Source organism: Cetorhinus maximus, chromosome 21, assembly GCF_964194155.1.
Source record: "Cetorhinus maximus chromosome 21, sCetMax3.hap1.1, whole genome shotgun sequence".
Lineage (NCBI taxonomy): Eukaryota > Metazoa > Chordata > Chondrichthyes > Lamniformes > Cetorhinidae > Cetorhinus > Cetorhinus maximus.
In genome coordinates, this window is record NC_135899.1 from 41,999,894 (window position 1) to 42,023,475 (window position 23,582).

The 23,582-nt window shown below is 44.1% G+C and overlaps 1 protein-coding gene across 1 annotated transcript in view; it reads right to left on the reverse strand.

The window, feature by feature from the left end:
• The window catches only part of tinagl1 (tubulointerstitial nephritis antigen-like 1), a 130,906-nt gene that overhangs the window by 42,028 nt on the left and 65,296 nt on the right, over positions 1-23,582 (reverse strand). The window contains exons 6-9 of the mRNA XM_078566889.1: positions 15,935-16,058; positions 15,318-15,468; positions 4,969-5,152; positions 3,540-3,585 (exon numbers count right to left, since the gene is read on the reverse strand). Of these exons, the coding sequence (XP_078423015.1) occupies positions 3,540-3,585; positions 4,969-5,152; positions 15,318-15,468; positions 15,935-16,058 (505 nt within the window). The remainder of the gene's footprint in view (positions 1-3,539; positions 3,586-4,968; positions 5,153-15,317; positions 15,469-15,934; positions 16,059-23,582) is intronic.

Here is a 23,582-nt window from a genome sequence, read left to right on the forward strand (position 1 = left end):
GTATATCAGATTGTTACAGTGAGGGTTGTGGGGTATATCAGATTGTTACAGTGAGAGAAGTGGAGTATATCAGAGTGTTACAGTGAGGGGTGTGGGGTATATCAGAGTGTTACAGTGAGGGAAGTGGAGTATATCAGAGTGTTACAGTGAGGGGTGTGGGGTTTATCAGAGTGTTTCAGTGAGGAGTGTGGGATATATCAGTGTGTTACAGTGAGGGAAGTGGAGTATATCAGAGTGTTACAGTGAGGGGTGTGGGGTATATCAGAGTGTTACAGTGAGGGAAGTGGAGTATATCAGAGTGTTACAGTGAGGGGTGTGGGGTTTATCAGAGTGTTTCAGTGAGGAGTGTGAGGTATATCGGAGTGTTACAGTGAGGGGTGTGGGGTACATCGGTGTGTTACAGTGAGGGGTGTGGGATATATCGAAGTGTTACAGTGAGCGTGTGGGGTTTATCAGGGTGTATCAGTGTAAAGTGTGGGGTATATCAGAATGTTACAGTGAGGGGTGTGGGTATACCAGAGTGTTACAGTGTGGAGTGTGGGTATATCAGAGTGTTACAGTGAGGGGAGTGGGATATATCTGCGTGTTACAGAGAGGGGTATGGGTTATATCAGAGTTTTAGAGTGAGGGATGTGGGTTATATCTGGTGTTACAGTGAGTTGTATGGTGTATATCAAAGTGTTTAAGTAAGGGGTGTGCAGTATAACAGTGTGTTACAGTGAGGGGTGTGGGTTATATCAGAGTGTTACAGTGAGGGGTGTGGGATATATCAGAGTGCTACAGTGAGGGGTGTGGGGTATATCATGGTGTTACAGTGAGTTGTATGGTGTATATCAAAGTGTTTAAGTAAGGGGTGTGCAGTATAACAGTGTGTTACAGTGAGGGATGTGGGGAATATCAGAGTGTTACAGTGAGGGGTGTGGGGTATATCAGAGTGTTACAGTGAGATGTGTGGGGTATATCAGAGTGTTATATTGAGGGGTGTGGGGTATATCAGAGTGTTACAGTGAGGGGTGTGGGGTAAATCAGAGTGTTACAGTGAGGGCTGTGGGGTATATCAGATTGTTACAGTGAGGGAAGTGGAGTATATCAGAATTTTACAGTGAGTGGTGTGGGTATACCAGAGTGTTACAGTGAGCGTGTGGGTTTTATCAGAGTGTTACAGTGTGGAGTGTGGGTATATCAGAGTGTTACAGTGAGGGGAGTGGGATATATCAGCGTGTTACAGTGAGGGGTATGGGTTATATCAGAGTGTTAGAGTGAGGGATGTGGGTTATATCATGGTGTTACAGTGAGTTGTATGGTGTATATCAAAGTGTTTAAGTAAGGGGTGTGCAGTATAACAGTGTGTTACAGTGAAGGGTGTGGGTTATATCAGAGTGTTACAGTGAGGGGTGTGGGATATATCAGAGTGCTACAGTGAGGGGTGTGGGGTATATCATGGTGTTACAGTGAGTTGTATGGTGTATATCAAAGTGTTTAAGTAAGGGGTGTGCAGTATAACAGTGTGTTACAGTGAGGGATGTGGGGAATATCAGAGTGTTACAGTGAGGGGTGTGGGGTATATCAGAGTGTTATATTGAGGGGTGTGGGGTATATCAGAGTGTTACAGTGAGGGGTGTGGGGTATATCAGATTGTTACAGTGAGGGGTGTGGGGTATATCAGAGTGTTACAGTGAGGGGTGTGGGTTATATCAGAGTGTTAGAGTGAGGGATGTGGGTTATATCATGGTGTTACAGTGACTTGTATGGTGTATATCAAAGTGTTTAAGTAAGGGGTGTGCAGTATAACAGTGTGTTACAGTGAGGGGTGTGGGTTATATCAGAGTGTTACAGTGAGGGGTGTGGGATATATCAGAGTGCTACAGTGAGGGGTGTGTGGTATATCATGGTGTTACAGTGAGTTGTATGGTGTATATCAAAGTGTTTAAGTAAGGGGTGTGCAGTATAACAGTGTGTTACAGTGAGGGATGTGGGGAATATCAGAGTGTTACAGTGAGGGGTGTGGGGTATATCAGAGTGTTACAGTGAGATGTGTGGGGTATATCAGAGTGTTATATTGAGGGGTGTGGGGTATATCAGAGTGTTACAGTGAGGGGTGTGGGGTAAATCAGAGTGTTACAGTGAGGGCTGTGGGGTATATCAGATTGTTACAGTGAGGGAAGTGGAGTATATCAGAATTTTACAGTGAGTGGTGTGGGTATACCAGAGTGTTACAGTGAGCGTGTGGGTTTTATCAGAGTGTTACAGTGTGGAGTGTGGGTATATCAGAGTGTTACAGTGAGGGGAGTGGGATATATCAGCGTGTTACAGTGAGGGGTATGGGTTATATCAGAGTGTTAGAGTGAGGGATGTGGGTTATATCATGGTGTTACAGTGAGTTGTATGGTGTATATCAAAGTGTTTAAGTAAGGGGTGTGCAGTATAACAGTGTGTTACAGTGAAGGGTGTGGGTTATATCAGAGTGTTACAGTGAGGGGTGTGGGATATATCAGAGTGCTACAGTGAGGGGTGTGGGGTATATCATGGTGTTACAGTGAGTTGTATGGTGTATATCAAAGTGTTTAAGTAAGGGGTGTGCAGTATAACAGTGTGTTACAGTGAGGGATGTGGGGAATATCAGAGTGTTACAGTGAGGGGTGTGGGGTTTATCAGAGTGTTATATTGAGGGGTGTGGGGTATATCAGAGTGTTACAGTGAGGGGTGTGGGGTATATCAGATTGTTACAGTGAGGGGTGTGGGGTAAATCAGAGTGTTACAGTGAGGGCTGTGGGGTATATCAGATTGTTACAGTGAGGGAAGTGGAGTATATCAGACTGTTACAGTGAGGGGTGTGGAGTATATCAGAGTGTTACAGTGAGGGGTGTAGAGTATATCAGAGTGTTACAGTGAGGGGTGTGGGGTATATCAGAGTGTTACAGTGAGGGGTGTGGGGTATATCAGAGTGCTACAGTGAGGGGTGTGGGGTATATCATGGTGTTACAGTGAGTTGTATGGTGTATATCAAAGTGTTTAAGTAAGGGGTGTGCAGTATAACTGTGTGTTACAGTGAGGGATGTGGGGTATATCAGAGTGTTACAGTGAGGGGTGTGGGGTATATCAGAGTGTTACAGTGAGGGGTGTGGGGTATATCAGAGTGCTACAGTGAGGGATGTGGAGTATATCAGAGTGTTACAGTGAGGGGTGTGGGGTATATCAGAGTGTTACAGTGAGGTGTGTGGGGTATATCAGAGTGTTACATTGAGGGGTGTGGGGTATATCAGAGTGTTACAGTGAGGGGTGTGGGGTATATCAGGGTGTTACAGTGAGGGGTGTGGGGTATATCAGAGTGTTACAGTGAGGAGTGTGGGGTATATCAGAGTGTTACAGTGAGGGGTGTGGGGTATATCAGAGTGTTACAGTGAGGGATGTGGGGAATATCAGAGTGTTACATTAGCATGTATTATATGTATATTGCACTATTTTTAATGCTCTCTCCATCTCCCGTGCTCATAGTCTGAATGCAATCTCTAGCTGTTTCTGCTCCCTGTATCTCCTACCTTGTACGGGCCCATTCTCCAGCAGTTCTTTCATTATTTCCTTGTCCTGTTGGATAAATATTTAATGCTAATTAATTTCAATAAAAGCAAAACCATTCAATGATTGCTTTGTAACATAACAATCATTGATAATCCACCCACACCTCCTTATTCCAGAACCTGTCACAGAGAAGCAACATTTGGCAGGTTTCAACTGATTACAGTCCCTGACGGGAGTGGGTTAGTGACTCTGATAGGAGGGGGTTAGTGATCCTGATCGGACAGGGTTAATAACACTGATGGAAGGGGTGTTAGTTTTTTTTATTCATTAACGGGATGTGGGCGTCACTGACTGGGCCAGCATTTATTGCCCATCCCCTAATTGCCCTTGAGAAGGTGCTGGTGAGCTGCCTTCTTGAACTGCTGCAGTCCCTGTGGTGTAGGTACACCCACAGTGCTGTTAGGGAGGGAGTTCCAGGCTTTTGACCCAGTGACAGTGAAGCAATGGCGATATATTTCCAAGTCAAGGTGGTGAGTGACTTGGAGGGGAACTTCCAGGTGGTGGTATTCCCATCTATCTGCTGCCCTTGTTCTTCTAGATTGTAGTGGTTGTGAGTTTGGAAGGTGCTGTCTAAGGAACCTTGGTGAGTTCTTGCAGTACATGTTGTACATGGTACACACTGCTGCTACTGTGTGTTGGTGGTGGAGGGAGTGAATGTTTGTAGATGTGGTGCCAATCAAGCGGGCTGCTTGTCCTGGATGGTGTCAAACTTCTTGAGTGTTGTGGGAGCTGCACTCATCCAGGCAAGTGGGGAGTATTCCATCACACTCCTGACTTGTGCCTTGTAGATGATGGACAGGCTTTGGGGAGTCAGGAGGTGAATTATTTGTCGCAGGATTCTTAGCCTCTGACCTGCTCTTGTAGCCACAGTATTTATATGGCTAGTCCAATTCAGTTTATGCCCAATGGTAACCCCCAGGATGTTGATTGTAGGGGATTCAGTGATGGTAATGCCATTGAACATCAAGGGGCGATGGTTAGATTCTCTCTTGTTGGAGATGGTAATTGCCTGACACTTGTGTGACCCTGATGGTATACAGGAGCATGTCTAGGAGATATTACTGGCTCTAGCAGTATGATAAAGTCATTTGGACTGAGACAAATCATTAGAATGTTGTTTCAACCTTTAAAGGAATAAGTGAATGAAGTGAATTGTAAAATCAGTGGGTTAGATTGTGTATGAATGATGATATTCAAGGGATAGATTAACTGGATTGAGTTGAGTTGAAGTCACTGACTCACTAAGTGGGTGCTGGGTGTCAGATAGCGTTTTCCTCCTGTAAACTGTTTCCCTGTCACTCTTAGACAAAACTTCACCAATAGCCAGGGATGAAAGCCTGAGGACGAGAGCTGGAAAGACAGGAGTGGATTCAGCTCCGAGTTACTCACATTATTGGAGAGGCGGTAGGGTGGAGTGGATTGGTAGATGTGGTTGGTGTGGGTGTAGGGATTGGGACAGGGCATCGTTGCCTGCCTCTTGCCACGGCCAGCTGACCGGGTGGACATCATACACGGGTTACTGAGCTGCTGGCTCTCTGTGTTGGAGAATGGGTAGCAGGCGTCTGACACTACTCTGAAAGGAGAAAAACAGAAAGAGGTGAGTCTGGAGCTTTAAACACGGAATGTCAATCAAAGTAATTATCCAACTAGAAACATCAATTAGTCAAGAGGTCCTGAGGCCACTGCAAGGGTTACTGATTTCCCAATTTGTCACAATTCAAGTCATTACTCTGATCCTGGAAGCTTATTTACTATTTTGATCCATTCTGAGCTGTTAGATTTGTTTAAGCTTGGAAATGATGTCTCTCTGTTACACCATGCAACATCCAACATCATCTTCTCCATTATGCAAGGACAAATTCCATTTGTTGCTCTATGAGCCATGTCTCAGTGGAAATATTCTGAATTAGAAAGTCATGGCTTCAATCGTCACTCCAGATCCAGGCTGACACTCCCAATGCAGTACTGGGGGAGTGTTGCATTAAACATGAGGTCCCATCTGCCCTCTCAGGTAGAATCAAAAGATTCCACGACACAGAAGGACAAGGGAGTTCTTCTTGTGTATTGGACAATATTTATCCTTAAGCCAACATCACTGAAACAGAACTCCAATCATTATGTCATTGTGGTTTGTTGGAACTTGCTGTGTAAAAATTGGCTCCTGTGGATCCTCCAGTACAACGTTAATAATACTACATTGTCTATGAAGCTGTTGGGACATCCTGAGGTTGTGAAAGGTGCTATAGAAATGCAATTCTTTCCTTCCTTTCTTTAGAACAACATTTATACAGTGCCTTAAATGAAGAAAAATCTCTTCAAGTGCTTCACAGAGGAAATATAATTCACATCAAGCCAATGAGGGAAATATACAAACGGTGAGCAAAGTTTGAAGAGGTAGCTTTAAAGGAAAGTCTAATGGGAAGAGAGAGAGGTAGAGAGAGCAAGAAATTTTGGAAGGATATTCTAGAGCTTTGGGCCAAGGTAGCTGAAGACACAGCAGGAAATGCTGCAGCTAAAGAAAGAGGAGGAGACACTAAAAGGCAGAACAAGAGGTGTACAGATCTCTGGAATGGTTATGGTGCTAGAGGAGATTACAGAGACTGAAAGGGGTGAGGCCATGGAACAATTTACAAACAAAAATTAAAATGGAAGCATTCCTTGACTTGGAACCAATGCAAGGCAGCAAGCATAGGGTGATTGGTCAGTGGGACTTGGTGTGAGTTAGGACAAAGGCAGAAGAGTTTTAGATGATCACATGGTATTGACAGGTGTTACTGGGCTGTTAGGAGGAGAGCATTGGAAGAGTTGGGTTGGAGGTAACGAGAACACGGATGCAGGTTTCAGCAGTAGATGAGCGGAGGTACCGAAGGAGATGGACAATGTTCCGTAGATAGAATTAGCTGGTCTTGATGATAGGGGTTGGGGAGAATGGGGTCAGAAGCTCATCTCAGGATCAAACAGGACCCTGAGGTTCCAGTCTGCTTCAGTCTGGAACAGTGGCTAGGGAAGGGGTTGGAGTTAATAGGAGGCAAATGGATTTTGTTGTGGGGATTGAGTTTCAATTCTCTTCTGTTTAATTCAATTCAGTTCTGTTTAACCTGAGGAATTGCAGCTCATCCAAGATTGGAATGTGGAACAAAAGAAAAACAATATGGAGGGATAAGAGAGTTGGAGCAGGGCAGAGGGTACTGACTGATGTCACCAAAGGAGACATGAAGAGAAGAAAAAAGGGTTAAGGATCTAACTTTGGAAGAACTGTGGGCTGGATGGGGGAAAAGGCCATTACTGGAGGTGCTCAGCTAAAATTGGACCAGAGAGGAACCAAGTGAGGACAAGTGTCACTGAGCTGGTCAACAGAGGAAATGTCAGGTGATGATGGTGAGGATCAAATGTTTCAAAGGCTGCAGAGAGGTCAAGGAGGGCTCAGCACTGCCTTTATGGTGCAGAGTATCAGGTGATATCCAGATGTTAAGCTGGGCACTGGCCTCAGGGTCCATGGCTTAGAGAGAGGATAGGCTGTCTACAGGATCCTTGTTTCAATGCTCTACCAACACTTAGGCTGGAATTTTACATGGTGCTAGTGGCCCTGTCCACTGGCCGGAAAGTCGTGGGCAGCCCCACCTCGGCCAGCTATGGAAGTGTCAACTGCATTTTACACTCATCAGGCAGTTAATGCCCTGCAGTCGGGGCTTCTGTCTCTTTAAGAGAAGAGGTCCCGCCCTGAAAAGCTGCCAGCCAATCGGATGACTAGCAGTTCTTCATTCCAAGCAGTGCCGCTGGGAGCTGGGAGGTCTATCTGGTAAAATGCTAGTGGTGGTGGATCGGTGATGGGCACGCCACTCCACGACTTCTCACCGGATTTTATGCCTCCCCCTCCCCCGCCACCCAGCACGTTCCCTGGGTCACCTTAAAATGCCAGCCTTAGTGTGAGTGTAAAATGGAGGAATGGCCACTGCCCTGGCGCAATGGAGAGCTGCTGGCATCATGGAAGTGTAGACCCAGTGATTGGGAAATGGGCAAAGCAAATCATTGAAATCACCTGCTCAACAAAATTGGGAGCAGCAATGGAAATTGCCCAGAAAAAGGTGGTATGTTTCTTTACTCTGAGAGAATAGTTGAGCTGAATAACATAGATTCATTTAAGGGGAAGCTAGAGGAACACTTGAGGGAGAAAGAAATATAAGGTTATGCAGATAGGTTGAGATGAAGAGGGGTGGGTAGAGGCTCATGTGGGACAAAGACAACAGCCATTGAGGCCTGTATCAGTGCTGTAAGGTCCATGGAACAATGTTACAGGGGGCGGGTGGGGGGAAGGTGTGGTGTGGTGTACAGACTTGCTAATCTCGCAAAGACTCAAAACAAACATTCTTTCGTATAGTTCTGTGATGAAAACAGCTGGCTTATAGCGACTGAATAAATTACATCTTTTCTAACATGAAGGGTGGAATTTAATGGAGGCAATGGGGGTCTTGCCCACTTGCTGGAGAGCTGGCCAGAGCCCCATGTCACCTCTTTTTGGGAAGGCTCGCCGAGTTAAGTGCCGCTTAACAGGACAGGGGCACTCCTTCCCCAGGGCCAAGGACCTCAGGGGCAGAGGTCCTGGCCACCGAGAACTGCTGGCCAACCAAAGGCCGGCAGTTCTAATTACTGGCAGTGCTACCAGAGACGTGGTACCTGCTGTTGGTACAACATCCACCTCGGGGTCTAGAATCATCACTGGATCCCATACTACAGTTGAATGATGGGGGGTGGGGGGAGGTAGCAGGGTAGGGCTTGTGGGGGAGGTGAGGGTGGGGTTGTCAGCAGCAAGGGCAGGGGGGGGCTTCCCATTCCCAATGCCAGGTCCCTTGATCAGGCATTGAGTGCCTTTGAATGAAGAACCCATCCCAGGAGCCCACAGGCAACGCCACACAGGTTCACCTGTCATGCTACCCGTGTGACAAGTCCCCTGCCCACCATGGATTAATACCAGCGGCGGCAGGGTGAGGCTCTTAAGTGGGCATTAATCACCCAACTAAAAGATCGATTGGCGGTGGGTCCCCACCCACCACCCTCCCATCACCGAACACGTCACTCTGAGTGCAATAAATTTCATTCAAGATTTTCCACCAGCAGTTCAGGGTTCACAATCTGCAATTTCATTTCATTTTCTATGAAAACCAAAACCCAAAGATCTTGCCCATACTATGTACAAACAAACAGCTCCACTGTGAGTACAGCAGGACACCCGCTGCAGTGCCTGAAGCTGCAGATGAACCCATCATTGGAACTGCAGGAAGAAAGCTAAAGCACACAGCAGCATGGTCTTTATACCATCGGGTAACCAAATAGGGCCTCAGTCAGCAGCGGGAGGCCAGGTTACAGGCAGATTCCCAATAGTGTTGCCTGCTGTTCTCTGACAGGGCAGAGGTTCCTCTCCTAAACGACCTTGCTATGCTGCAAAAAGCCACAGGGGATGAGAGCTGATGGGTTAACTGTATAAACTGAACACTGAGGCATTAGTTCAAAAGTCAAGGGTAGCAACACACCCACATATCAGTGAAGATATGCAGCCAGAGATTCAATTTGTTGTTTTGTACCCGAGTTTGACATCAAATACTTTTGGTTTGCACATTCACTGAAGAAACATTTATGACTTTAAGCCTAATGAGATAAATTAGGCATTTAACCAAAAGAAGAAATAGAGACAGAGAGGGAAAGGGAGAGGTAAACAGAGTGAGACACAGATACATACAAATAGACAGAAAGATATATATATATATATATATAATGAGAGAGAGAGAGACCAAGACAGGCAGAGGGTTGTGAAGAAGATAAGATTCAGTCACAAAGTTTCTAGTGATACTGCTGACTGCCCACAAACACTGCCTTACAATCAGCTACTGGCCATTGACCCCAGGCAGGATTTAAATTCACACTCATTTGACAGCTGCAGTGAAGCAAAAGGCTGAGTTACTTTCCCTCCAAGTATCTGAAGCAGACTACAGGAGTACAATCCCGTGTGGAATGTCACTCCACAACTTTCAAAAACAAGATGTGAATGTTCAGTTCCCCAATCCCGTCATTGTTTAAATAAAGATTTCCCAAACAAAGGGTGAGGAAATTCTTCTCAGAGAGAAGTAAACTGAACAAGGTAACGCTGTACATTAGAGGGTAAAAGCATCGCAGTCCCTCTCCCAGACCAGGGCATTACCAGTGGGAGCATGTCTCTGATATTTTAGACACTATCAGACATGCAACTCACAGCGAGTTCTCATGTGAGATGTGATGGAGGTAAAATTAAGCCTCTCCTGCAATCTTGTGAGAGGAATTTGACAAAAACGTGTTTACCTTGGGGTAAGATGAATGAATATGATCTTTCTGGCCTCTGTCCAAGCAGCAGCCGCTACCTCATATCGTTGAAAGGTCAGAGTGGGGCTGGCAGCGGAGGATGGGAGATTTTTTTTCATTCTTTCACGGAACATAGGTGTCACTGGCTAGGCCAGCATTTTTTGCCCATCCCTAACTGCCCCTTGAGAAGGTGGTGGTGAGCTGCCTTCTTGAACTGCTGCAGTCCATGTGGTGTAGGTACACCCACAGTGCTGTTAGGGAGGGAGTTTCAGGATTTTGACCCAGCAACAGTGAAGGAACGGCTGATATATTTCCAAGTCAGGATGGTGAGTGACTTGTGGGGAACTTAATGGTGGTGGTGTTCCCATGCTTCTACAGCCCATGTCCCTCTAGATGTTAGAGGTCACAGGTTTGGGAGGTGCTGTTGAAGGAGCCTTGGTGAGTTCCTGCAGTGCATCTTGTAGATGGTACACACTGCTGCTAATATGTGTCCGTGGTGGAGGGAGTGAATGTTTGTGGATGGGGTGCCAAGCAAGTGGGCTACTTTGTCCTGGATGGTGTCCAGCTTCTTGAGTGCTGTGGGAGCTGCACTCATCCAGGCAAGTGGGGAGTATTCCATCACACTCCTTCCTGACTTGTGCCTTGTAGATGGTGGACAGGCTTTGGGGAGTCAGGAGTTGAGTTACTCGCCACAGGATTCCCAGCCTCTGACCTGCTCTTGTAGCTACAGTATTTATATGGCTCGTCCAGTTCAGTTTCTGATCAATGGTAACCCCCAGGATGTTGATAGTGGGGGATTCAGTGATGGTGATGCCATTGAACATCAAGGGGAGATGGTTAGATTCTCTCTTGTTGGAGATGGTCATTGCCTGGCACTTGTGTGGCGTGAATGTTACTTGCCATTTATCAACCCAAGCTTGGATATTGTCCAGGTCTTGCTGCATTTGGACATGGACTGTTTCAGTATCTGAGGAGTCATGAATGGTGCTGAATATTGTGCAATCATCAGTGAACATCTCCACTTCTGATCTTATGATGGAAGGAAGGTCATTGATGAAGGAGCTGAAGATGGTTAGGCCGAGGACACTACCCTGAGGAACTCCTGCAGTGATGTCCTGGTGCTGAAATGACTGACCTCCAACAAGCACAATCATCTTCCTTTGTGCTCAGTATGACTCCAACCAGCAGAGTTTTCCCACTGTCAAAGGCAGTCACTCTCACCTCACCTCGGGAGCTCAGCTCTTTTGTCCATGTTTGAACCAAGGCTGTAATGAGGTCAGGAGTGAGTGGCCTTGGAGGTATCCAGCCTGAGTGTCAGTGAGCAGTTTATTGCTCAGCAAGTGCCACTTGGTAGCACTGACAATGATACCTTCCCTTACTTTACTAATGATTGAGAGTGGACTGATGGGGTGGTAATTGGCCAGGTTGGATTTGTCCTGCTTTTTGTGTACAGAACATAAGTGGGCAATTTCCCACATTGCCAGGTAGGTGCCAATCTTATAGCTGCACTGGAACAGCTTGGCTAGGGGTGCAGCTAGTTCTGGAGCACAAGTCTTCAGCATTACAGCCAGGATGCTGTCAGGGCCCATAGTCTTTGCAATATCTAGTGCCTTCAATTGTTTCTTGCTATCACGTGGAGTGAATCGAATTGGCTGAAGACTGGCATTTGTGATGCTGGGGACCTCCGGAGGAGGCCGATATAGACACTTCTGGCTGAAGATTGTTGCAAATGCTTCAGCCTTATCTTTTGTGCTGATGTGCTGGGCTCCTCCATCATTGAGGATGGGCATATTTGTGGAGCCTCCTCCTCCTCCTCCTCCAGCAAGTTGTTAAATTTTCCACCACCATTCACAACTGGATGTGGGAGGACTGCACACAAATTTTAATTTGGGGATCCATGAATCAGAACTATCGTTTAAACTGCTGGGTTTTTCCACAGAGTCTCTGATGGACAGTGTCCTGGTTCAAACTGACGTTCGTTTCTTGGAGAGGGAGACTCTGTTGGCTCAGATGTCAGCTGCCTTGAGAAAATTCCTGGGGAAACTGTCATTTCCTTTCAGCTTTCATGAAACAATAAGACATTCCACAGTGACACAAAGAATAGAAGATTCAGTGATTGCCAAATTTCAAAATAATCCAGACACTGGAGGCAGGCGTCAATAGAACAGGAGGATTAGAGGCAGGTGGAATAAGGATATAAGAACCTTCAGCATATCTGGCTATTACAGCAAAAAACAAAATTGGAACAATAATAAGTGAATGAATTCTCAGAATGCCCGAGGAACATCTAATAGGTGCTTCAGGTATGGTTCAATGTATCAATGTGTGGTGAACTTCCCAAAGATGAGAGGTAGGGCCTTCAAAACGACATGATGAAGAGAATTCTGAGGAAGAGCATGAAGATAACAATGAATCTGAACAAATTATACTGGTCACAAGGAGGTTTAGTCCTGTGGTCAATGTGTTAGTTGCAGACTGCTTTAACTCTGCAGTACTAGATAGTGCTTATACTTCAACAACATGCAAAACAGGTGGGTTCAATGCTATTTTGATTTACTACTGAGGCTAAGGAATATCAAAGTACTACTTGACTTAGGCTTAGTATTGATAACACATTAAGGTCGCCAAAGAGAGTTACAATCCCATTTTAGTAGTGAGAGATCTATGCTGTCAAGTAAACTATGAGAAAGGCATAAATGAAACTTGACATGGAGCATGATTAGGCAATTATTTTTGCAAAGTCATCTGATTTACAGTTTACCCAATTAGAATATTATTGTAACAAAACCTAATGTTTTTCATCCAAATGTTAGACAAGTAGCTATAGTGTCAGATGATAATAATCAGAAAATAAAACAAATGGTCTTAAAATTACATTGACACATAGGGTGAGCAAATTTCTGAAGGCAAAAAATCCTCCTAAAAGATGTGGGTATGGCTGATGAAGAGTATATGAGGCTAACAAAAGAAATTAGTGAAAAATGTGAAATCTGTAAAAAGTATCAGAGGAAACCATCACATGATATAGTGAACCTTTATTGTGACTTTAACAAGGTAGTTGCCATGGATCTAAAGGTATAGGAAAAAGACAGAAATATTTTCATCCTACATTTTATAGAGCTGCTGACCAGATGTAAGACATTAACACTCAGTAAGGACAAATGGGTTATTATAGGCACAATAGTGGAGAAATGGATAGGGGCCAGACTTGGGACACCAGCAAAGTTTCTGACTGATAATGGAGGGGAGTTTGCCAATGATGAGTTCAGAGTTGTGCGAAGAGACATGAACATCATGATTATAAATAGTGCAGTCCTTTCAACAATGGACTCTTTGAAAACAATCGAGTGGTAATCAATGAAATGCTGCAGCTCTTTCACACAGGCAGATTTGTACTGAAGGAGTCCTTGTAGAAGGGACTTATAAGGCTAAAGTGAGGCTAGCTGCTAAGTTGCAGAGTGACAGAATGATACAGATGTTAGAGTGGGCTGTCCCACAGCTGGAAAAGTAATCCTGAAAGCCCTCTTAGCACTTTCATTTGTCAGCTCAAGCCTGGATGTTGTCCAGGTCTTGCTGCATTTGGACATGGACTGCTTCAGTGTCTGAGGAGTCGTGAATGGTGCTGAACATTGTGCAGCCATCAGCGAACATCGCCACTTCTGACCTTATAATGGAAGAAAGGTCATTGATGAAGCAGCTGAAGATGGTTGGGCTGAGGACACTATCCTGAGGAACTCCTGCAGTGATGTCCTGGGACTGAGATGATTGACCTCCAACAACCACAACCATCTTCCTTTGAGCTAGATATGACTCCAACCAGCGGAGAGTTTTCTCACTGATTCCCATTGACTCCAGTTTGCTAGGGTTCCTTGATGCCACACTCTATCAAATGTTGTCTTGATGTCAAAGGTAGTCACTTTCACCTCACCTCTGAAGTTCAGCTCTTTTGTCCATGTTTGAACCAAGGCTGTAATGAGGTCAGGAGTGAGTGACATTGGCGGAACCCAAACCCAGCTTCAGTGAGCCGGTTATTGCTAAGCCAGTACCACTTGATAGTACTTCCCCTTTACTGATGATTGAGAGTAGGCTGGTGGAGCACAAGTCTTCAGTACGATGGAGGGCAAATAAAACTTTAAGGAAATTAAGTCTGGAGTAACGGATAAGTTCCCATCCTTGGGTGACCCAAAGAACACAAAACTAGTCATTTTTAGCGATGCTTCACACGCTAATCTTCCTAGTGGGTATTCGAGTGCTGGTTCCAGACTATTTCCAACAGGTGAAAATGGGAAAAGCCATCCTTTAGCTTGGGAAGCTAAGAAAATAACAAGTGTTGTTAAAGATACTTTGGCTGTCGACACTCTGGCTCTTATGGGAGCAGTAGATATGGGATTCCATTTCTTAACTTTTTTGCAGAAAAGATTTGAGAATGTTTCCAGGTATGAGGGACTTCAGTTTTGTGGGTAGATTGGAGAAACTGGGGCTGTTATCTTCAAAGAGAAGGTTGAAAAGAGGTTTGATAGAGGTGTTAAAAAGCATGCAGGGTTTGGACAGAGTAGATAGAGAGAAACTGTTCCCATTGGTAGATGGGTCAAGAACCAGAGAACAACAATTTAACTTGATTGTTAAAGGAACTAACAGCAACCTGAGGAAAATTATAGTTAGACAGCAAGTGGCCAGGACCTGGAAAGTACTGCCGGAGTGGGGCGCGGTTTTATGATTCTATGGTTTTAAGTTAGATTCTGTTCAATGGGGTTACTGAAGATAGTATAATCCATTGAATGTTATGTAGATAATTGTTCATTGTGGAATAATGTATACTCTACAAAAAGCATGTGAAAAAACCTTGCTGGTTTGAAACAAATGTTAAAGGAACAGGAACTCTTGAAAATATGTGGACACGAGGCATCGATCAACTAATTATACATGCATTTCACTTTGTGAACCAAACACATTGTTGGAACTCTGACAGGAGGGGTGTCTGCATTATAGTTCTTTGTACAGAATATCTTTGATTTAATTTATGAAATTTCTGTTGTGCAAGTAAACTTTAATTTCAATTTAAAAGTGATGGGAATCTGTAATTGTATATTAATTGTGTTTCGTTATATTCAAATGGTGAGCATTGACTGGGGATTGACTTGTGCTCCAATAAAGAGGACAGACTTAAGCTGGTGAGTTTACGAGGTGCCTGTAGGTCATGTACATCTCTGTAATTAAAACCCTGTAAAGAATGCAAGGATTGGCTCCAGTTCTATCCTTCACCATCTGGCTATCTGTACTATAAGATGATTCACCACTTCTAGTTTAAAAGTGCTGGGCATGTAGGCTGTAATACTAGTTGTAGCCGATCCCTGATGAAAAGCATGGTACCACTCTATCGCAGACAGGCCAGTGCCCAGGGTACATACCCACGCCGCCTCAGGTACCACCAGGCACCATCGAGCCGTCCACCATGACAGCCTTGCTGGTCCCGTGTGTTGCATGCGATCAGATTCTGCGGTGATAATACTGCTGTCATGTGACCCATGGATTGGATGGAGATCCTGTCAGATGCCACAGCTAAGGAGAAAAGGACAGATCATTCTTCTACACTCCTCGCTGTAACACTTTCATACACCCAACATCCCTCACTGTAACACTCTGATATTTCCTACACCCCTCATTGTAACACTCTGATATACCCCACACCCCTCACTGTAACACTCTGATATACCCCACACCCCTCACTGTAACACTTTAATATACCCCACACCCCTCACTGTAACACTCTGATATACCCCACACCCCTCACTGTAACACTCTGATATACCCCCCACTCCTTACTGTAACACTGATATACCCCACACCCCTCACTGTAACACTTTAATATACCCCACACCCCTCACTGTAACACTCTGATATACCCCCCACTCCTTACTGTAACACTGATATACCCCACAGCCCTCACTGTAACACTTTAATATACCCCACACTCCTCACTGTAACACTCTGATAGACTACCTGTCCCTCATATTAATGCTGTTACCTGCTGTGGAAAATGCCCATGATGCTGCACAGTTGCCCTGATCCATGGGCTCATGGATCATTCCTGGCCATTTATCTGCTGCGTTGAAGTATCTGGGAAGGAGGTCATTGCTGTCCATTTTCATCTGAAATATGAGGAAACCCACCATAATCCAAGAGCTTGCAGAGACAGAGCAGGTCACAGACCTGATTTACATGAATTATGAAGACCACATTTATCACAAGAGTGGAGCTGGGACTCTCCTCATCTATTTATTTCTATCTGTTCTCGGAACATGGGCTTCATGGCAAGGCCAACAATTTTTACTGTCCATTGCTAATTGTCCTTGAGAAGGTGGTGGTGAGCCACCATCTTGAACCGCTACAGTCCATGTGGTGTAGGTACACCCACAGTGCTGTTAGGGAGGGAGTTCCAGGATTTTGACCCAGTGACAGTGAAGGAACAGCGATATATTTCCAAATCAGGATGGTGTGTGACTTGGAGGGAACATGCAGGTAGTGATGTTCCAATGCACCTGCTGCCCTTTTCCTTCTAGGTGGTGTAGATCGCGGGTTTGGAAGGTGCTTCTGAAGGAGCCTTGCTGAGTTGCTGCAGTGCATCTTGTAGATGGTACACACTGCTGCTACTCAAGTCGGCTGCTTTGTCCTGGATGGTGTTGCACTTCTTGAGTGTTGTTGAAGTTGCACTCATCCAGATATGCGGGGAAAGATAGGGAAGGAAAGAAAAGAGAACATTACAGTGCTGGAGAGAGAGGATATCCTAAAGGTGTCAAGAACAGAATCTATTTGATTAGAGCTAAGAGATAATAGAGCTGCCATTACATTGCTGGGTGCGTTCTGCAGGCTACAGTCTACCGGCTTAGATACAGAGGAGTAAACTTACACAATGAAGAGTCTATAGGGCAGTGATAATGGAAGACTTCACTTATCCTAACAGAGACTAGGAAAGTAATAGTCTAAAGAGCAGAGAGAGACAAGAGTTCCTAGAGTACGTTGAGAAGAATTTTCTACATAATTTTTCCAGTCTAACAAGGGAGGAGGCATTGGTGGTTCTGGTTCTGGGGAATGAGGTGAGTCAAGTGAATCAAGTGTCAGTTAGCAAATATTTAGGGAACAGTAATCCTCATATCATAAGGTTTAGATTGGCTATTGAAAAGGACAAGGAGTAATCCAGAGTAAAAAATATTTATTGGGGAAGGGCCAATTTTAATGAAGTGAGAACAGATCTGGTCTAGGTAAACTATAATGAAAGAGTGGTAGGCAAAACTGTAATGGAAAATTGGCTCTCTTTAAAGAGGAGATAGTTCAGGTACATTTCCACAAGGGACAAACAAAGCCGGAGCTCCCCGTTCAATAATAACACAATTGAGAACCAGGCTGAAGATTCAAAGTTCTCTGGGGTGGAGTGGGGGCGGTGAAGTCAAAAAGAAATAAGAGAAGCAAAGAGAGAGTATGAGAAGAGGAAGGCAGCTAACATAAAAGGGAATCTCAAAGTCTTGCATAGGCATATAAATAGTAAAAAGATTGTAAAAGGAGGAGTGGGGCTGATTAGAGTCCAAAAAGGGATTTACGTATTAAGGTAGAAGGCAGCGCCGAGGTATTAAATAAGCACTTTGCATCTGTCTTTTCCAAGGAGGAGGTAGTTGAGGCACTAGACGGGTTAAAAATTAATAAAGGAGAGGTATAAGAAAGTCTGGCTGTACTTAAAGCTAATAAGTCACAAAAATTGGATCAGATGCATCCAATGATTTTGAGGGAGGTAAGAGTAGAAATTGCGGAAGCACTGGCCAGAGTCTTCCAATCCTTCTTAGACTCAGGGATGGTGCCAGCAGACTGGAGAATTGCAAATGTTACACCCTTGTTTAAAAGATGGTGTAAGGATAAACTCAGTAACTACAGGCCAGTCAGTTTAACCTCTGTATAGGGAAAGCTTTTAGAAATCATAATCCACGGCAAAATTAACAGTTACTTGAACAAATTTGGATTAAGGAAAATCTTAATCAAGGAAAATTATTATGGGTAAATCATCTTGATTATGACTGAGTTTTTCGAAGAAGTAACAGAGAGGATTGATGAGGGTAATGCTGTTGATGTGCTGTACATGGACTTCCAACTGGCACAACAAAGAAGAAATAGGAGCAGGAGGAGCAGCAGGAATGCTCTGCCATTTATAAGATCATTGCTGATCTTGGGCTTCAACTCCATTTTCCTGTCTGCTCCCCATATCCCTTAATTCCCTGAGAACCAAAAATCTGTCTATCCCAGCCTTAAATGTATTCAACAATGGAGCATTCACAACCCTCTGGGGTAGAAAATTCCAAAGATTCACAATCCTTTAAGTGAAATAATTTCTCCTCATCTCAGTCCTAAATGATCAGCCCCTTATCCTGAGACTGTGCCCCTGTGTTTTAGATTCTCTGACCAGCAGAATCAATCTTTCAGCGTCCACCTTATCAAACCGCTTCAGAATTTGTAATGTTTCAATGAGGTCACCTCTCATTCTAAGCTCCAGAGAAAATGGGCCCAATTTACTCAGCCTCTCATCAGAGGACAACCCCCTCATCCCAGGGATCAATTTAGTGAACCTTCACTGTACCGCCTCTAACGCAAGTATATCCTCCCTTAAATGTGGAGACCAAAACTGTACAAATTATTTCAGATGTGGTCTCACCAAAACCCTGTATAATTGTGTCGAGGCTTCTTTATACATGTATTCCAATCCCCTTGCAATAAAGGACAACATGCCATTTGCCTTCCTAATTGTTTGCTGCACCTGCATGTTAGCTTTCTGCATTCCCAAGTCTTTTTGAACATCCACATTTACAAGTTTCTCACTTTTTAAAAGATATTCTGCCTTCCTATTCTTCTAACCAAAGTGAATAACTTCACACTTCCCTATATTATGCTCCACCTGCTATCTTGTTGCCCACTCCCTTAACCTGTCCATATCTCTTTGCAGCCTCTCAGTGTCCTCCCCACAGTTTACCTTTCCATCTAGCTTGGGAAAACTCTTTTTCAGAATCATATGGACATGAAACATTAACTCTGTTTCTCTCTCCACAGATGCTGCCAGCATTTTCCAGCATTTTCTGTTTTTATTTCAGATTTCCAGTATCTGCAGTATTTTGCTTTCATCTTAGGGTTTTCTCTCTCCCTCCTTCTTTGAAAAGCTGTGTTATATTTGTCAACTTCCAATCCGATGGGACTGTTCATGAATCTATGGAATTTTGGAAAATCTTAGCTAGTGCATCCACCATCTCTGCAGCTTTCTCTTTTAGAATCCTGGGTTGTAGGCCATCAGGTCCCAGGGACTTGTCGGATTTTAGTCCCTTACGTTTCTCCAATACTTTTTCTCTGCTGATATTGATCTCTTCACTTTTTAGCCGCTAGGTTATCCTCTGGTATGCAACTTACATCCTCTACTGAGGCAACAGACACAAAATATTTGTTCAATGCCTCTGCCATTTCCTCATTCCCTATGATAATTTCTCCTGTCTCTGCTTCTAGGGGACCAACATTTACTTTAGCTACTCTCTTTTTATATATATTTATAAAAGCTCTTACAATCTGTTTTTATATTTCAGGCTAGTTTACTCTCATTCTATTTTTTCCCTTTTTATCAGCTTTTTGGTGGTCCTATTCTGGTTTCTAAGACACTCTCAATCCTCAGAATTGATACTGTTCTTTGCAACTTTATAAGCCTCTTCTTTTAATCTAATACTATCCTTAACTTCCTGCGTGAGGCATGGATGGGTCTTTCTTGCTGAGTTTTTGTTTTATAGTGGAATGTATTTTTGTTGGACATTTTGAATTGTTTCTGTGAATGTTTCCCACTGTTAATTTACCTTTTAGTCTATTTACCCAACTAACCTTAGCCAGTTCTTCTCTCATACCTATGTAATTGACCTTGTTTAAGTTTAAGATTCTTGTTTGTGATTGCAGTATGTCACGTTCAAACTTAACATGGAATTCAATGGTGCTATGATCACTATGATCATGGGGATGGGGGGTGGGGGAGGTGTTGGGAGCAGAGATGGTGGTGTAGTTGTCATGTCACTGGGCTAATAACCCAGAAGCCCAGATTAACATTCTGGGGACAAGGGTCACAGCAGCTAGTGGGATTTAATTTCTATCAATAAATTACTAAATCTGGAATTAAAAGCTTGTCTCAGTATTGATAACCATGAAACCATTGTCGATTGTCATAAAAACCCATCTGGTCTAATGCCCTTCAGGGAAGGAAATCTGCCGTCCTTATCCAGTCTGGGCCACATGTGACTCCAGACCCACAGCCATGCGGTTGACTCTTAACAGCCCTCTGAAATAGTGTGGCAAGCCACTCACTATACAGGCAATTAGGGATGGGCAACAAATGCTGGCCTTGCCAGCGATGCCCACATCCTATGAAAGAATAAATTAACAAAATATTTCCCAGTGGATCTTTTACGATGACATTACTAATTAAGCCTGCTTCATTACACATTACCAGATCTAAAATAGCTTTATCCCAAGTCAGTTCTACAATGTATTGCTCCAAGAAACTGTCACAAAAGCATTCCAAAAACTCATCTTCCAGATCACACTTGCCAATTTGATTGACCCAGTCTATGTGAAGATTAAAGTCCTCCAATTATTACATTGCCTTTGTTATAAACTCCAATGATTTTTTGTTTAATGCTCTGCCCAATCATATAACTACTGTTAGGAGCCTGTAAACTACTCTCATCAGCATTTTCTGACTCTTACTATTCCTAATTGCCACCCATTTTGACTCTACCTCATGATCTTCTGAGACCAGATCCTTTTGCACTTATGTCCTTATGTCATCCTTTACTATCAGGGCTCTCGCACCACCTTTGCCTTTCTGTCTGTCCTTCCAAAATATTACAAAAACAAAAATACCTGGAAAAACTCAACAGGTCTGGCAGCATCTGTGGAAGGGAGCACAGTTAACGTTTTGAGTCCACATGACTCTTCAACAGAACTAAGGAAAAATGTTTTTCCTTAGTTCTGTTGAAGAGTCATGCAGACTCAAAACTTTATCTGTGCTCCCTTCCACAGATGCTGCCAGACCTGCTGAGTTTTTCCAGGTATTTTTGTTTTTGTTTTCGATTTCCAGCATCCGCAGTTTTTTGCTTTTATCTTCCAAAATATTATGTACCCTGGAATATTTATTTCCCAATCTTGATCACCTTGCAACCAGATCTCTGCAATGGTAGTTTAAACCATTTAGCTCTATTTGTGCAGCTAGCTCATCTATCTTATTGCAGATTCTTTGAGCATTCAGGTAAAGAACCTTTAATTTAATCTTTTTTTCTGCTGCTTCTTTGGATTTTCCAGGTCTCCTTTCACTTGAACGCCACCTCCCACCCCCGCCCCCCCCGTTAGTTTAAAGCCCTGACCACAGCCCTACCTATACTATTGGCTAGGACACTGGTCCCAGCCCGGTTTAAGTGGTGTTCATCTCAACGGAATAACTCCCTCTTCCCTGTGTACTGATGCCAGTGCTCTATGAATCAAAACCTCTCTTCCCACACCACTCTGTGAGCCATGCATTTAATTCTCTAATCTGTTTGACCCTATGCCAATTGGCACATGACAGAGATGATTACCTTTGATGTTGTGTGCTTTAGTTTGGACCCTAACTCCTCAAACTCTATCAGCAGAACATCATTCCTGGTTCTATCTATGTTGTTGGTTCCCATGTGCACCACAACAATTGGATCCTTGCCCTCTCACTCCAAGTTCCTCTCCAGCCGTCAGGAGATGTCCTTAACCCCGGCACCGGGCAGGCAACACAACCTTAGGAGCTCCTGGTCACAGCTGCAGAGAACTGTATCTTCCCCCCTGACTATACTGTCTCCTGTCACTACCACATCCATCTTCACTCCCCCCACTTGAATGGTATCCTGCACCATGGTGCCATGGTCAGTCCATTCATCCACCTTGCAGTCCTTTTCCTTATCCACACAGGTGGCAAGTACCTGGTATCTGCTGGACAAAGTTAGGAGCTGAGGCTCCTCCATCACTGCTTGCTGCTTACGATATCTGCCTGACTTGTAGACACACCCTCCTGTCCCTGACATGGACCGACTCTAAAGTTCTGCCTAACCTAAAGGCTGTGACTGCCTCCTGAAACAAAGTGTCCAGGTAACTCTCCCCCTCCCAGATGCCCCACAATGTCCACAACTCAGACTCCAGCTCAGCAACTCGGAGCCAAAGTTGCCCGAGCTGCAGAAATTATGCAGATATGGTTGTCCAGGATTGCAGTGCGTTCCACAGATTCCTACATGCTGCAGTCGGGGAACACCACCAGCCCTGCCATTTTTATCCAACCTTATTTATTTAATTAGTCAATTGGTGAAAAATTTACAAAGTAATAGAAAGTTACACTCTCCTGGCTTGGAGACAAAGGAAGATTCACCAGCTACTGAAGATTGAAAAAAGATAGCAACAGGAGCACCTCTTTCCCTTCTGTACCAAATTCCCACTGGAATCAAATGCCCGACTACACACTCTGTCAAAGCCTCACTCCAATGTAGTCTCCTTTCCATGCATCCCCTTATTCCGGGTTTGATAAAGTGCCACATAAGAGGGTTATCAGCAATATTGAAGCCCATAGAATAAAAGGGGCAGTGACAGCATGGATACAAAGTTGGCTAAGTGTCAGGAGAGCAGTGGTGATTGGTTGTTTTATCGGACAGGAAGAAGGTTTGTACTGGGGTTCCCCAGAGTTCAATACTGGGAGCACTGCTTTCCTTGATCTATATTAATGACTCAAACTTGGGTATACAGGGCACAATTTCAAAATCTACAGAAGACACAAAACTTGGAAGTATTGTGAATTGTGAGGAGGATAATGATCAACATCAAGAGGATGTAGACAGGTCGGTGGAATGGCTGGACAAGCGGTAGATGAAATTTAATACAGAGAAGTGTGAAGTGATTCATATCGGTAGGAAGAGAAGAGACAATATAAAATAAAGGGTACAACTCTAAAGAGGGTGCAGGAGAGAACTGGGTGTTTATATGCAAAAATCATTGAAGTGGCAGGACAGGTTGAGAGAGTGGTTAATAAAATATGCAGGATCCTGGACTTTATCAACAGGGGCATAAGAGTACAAGAGCAAGGCAGTTATGTTAAACTTGTATAAAACACTGGACCAGCCTCAATTGGAGTATTGCATCCAGTTCTGGGACCCACACTTTAAGAATGATGTGAAGGCACAGGAGACAGTGCAGAAAAGATTCATGAGAATGGTTCCGGGTGAAAGATTTCAGTTACGTAGATAGATTGGAGAAGCTGGGACTGTTCTTCTCGGGGAAGAGAAGATTGAAAGGAGATTTGATAGAGGTATCAAAATCATGAGGGGTGTATACAACTGTTCCCATTGGTGGAAGGATCAAGAACTGGAGGGCACTGATTTAACGTAAATGGCAAAAGAACCAGAGGCAACATGAGGAAAGTCTTTTTGATGCAGCAAGTGGTTAGGATCTGGAACGCACTGCCTGAGTGTGTGGTGGAGGCAGATTCAATCGTGGCTTTCAAAAGGGAACTGGATAAACACCTGAAGAGAAAAAAATTGCAGATCTATGGGGAAGGACAAAGGAGTGTGACTAGCTGAGGATCTCTTAGAGAACTGGCATGG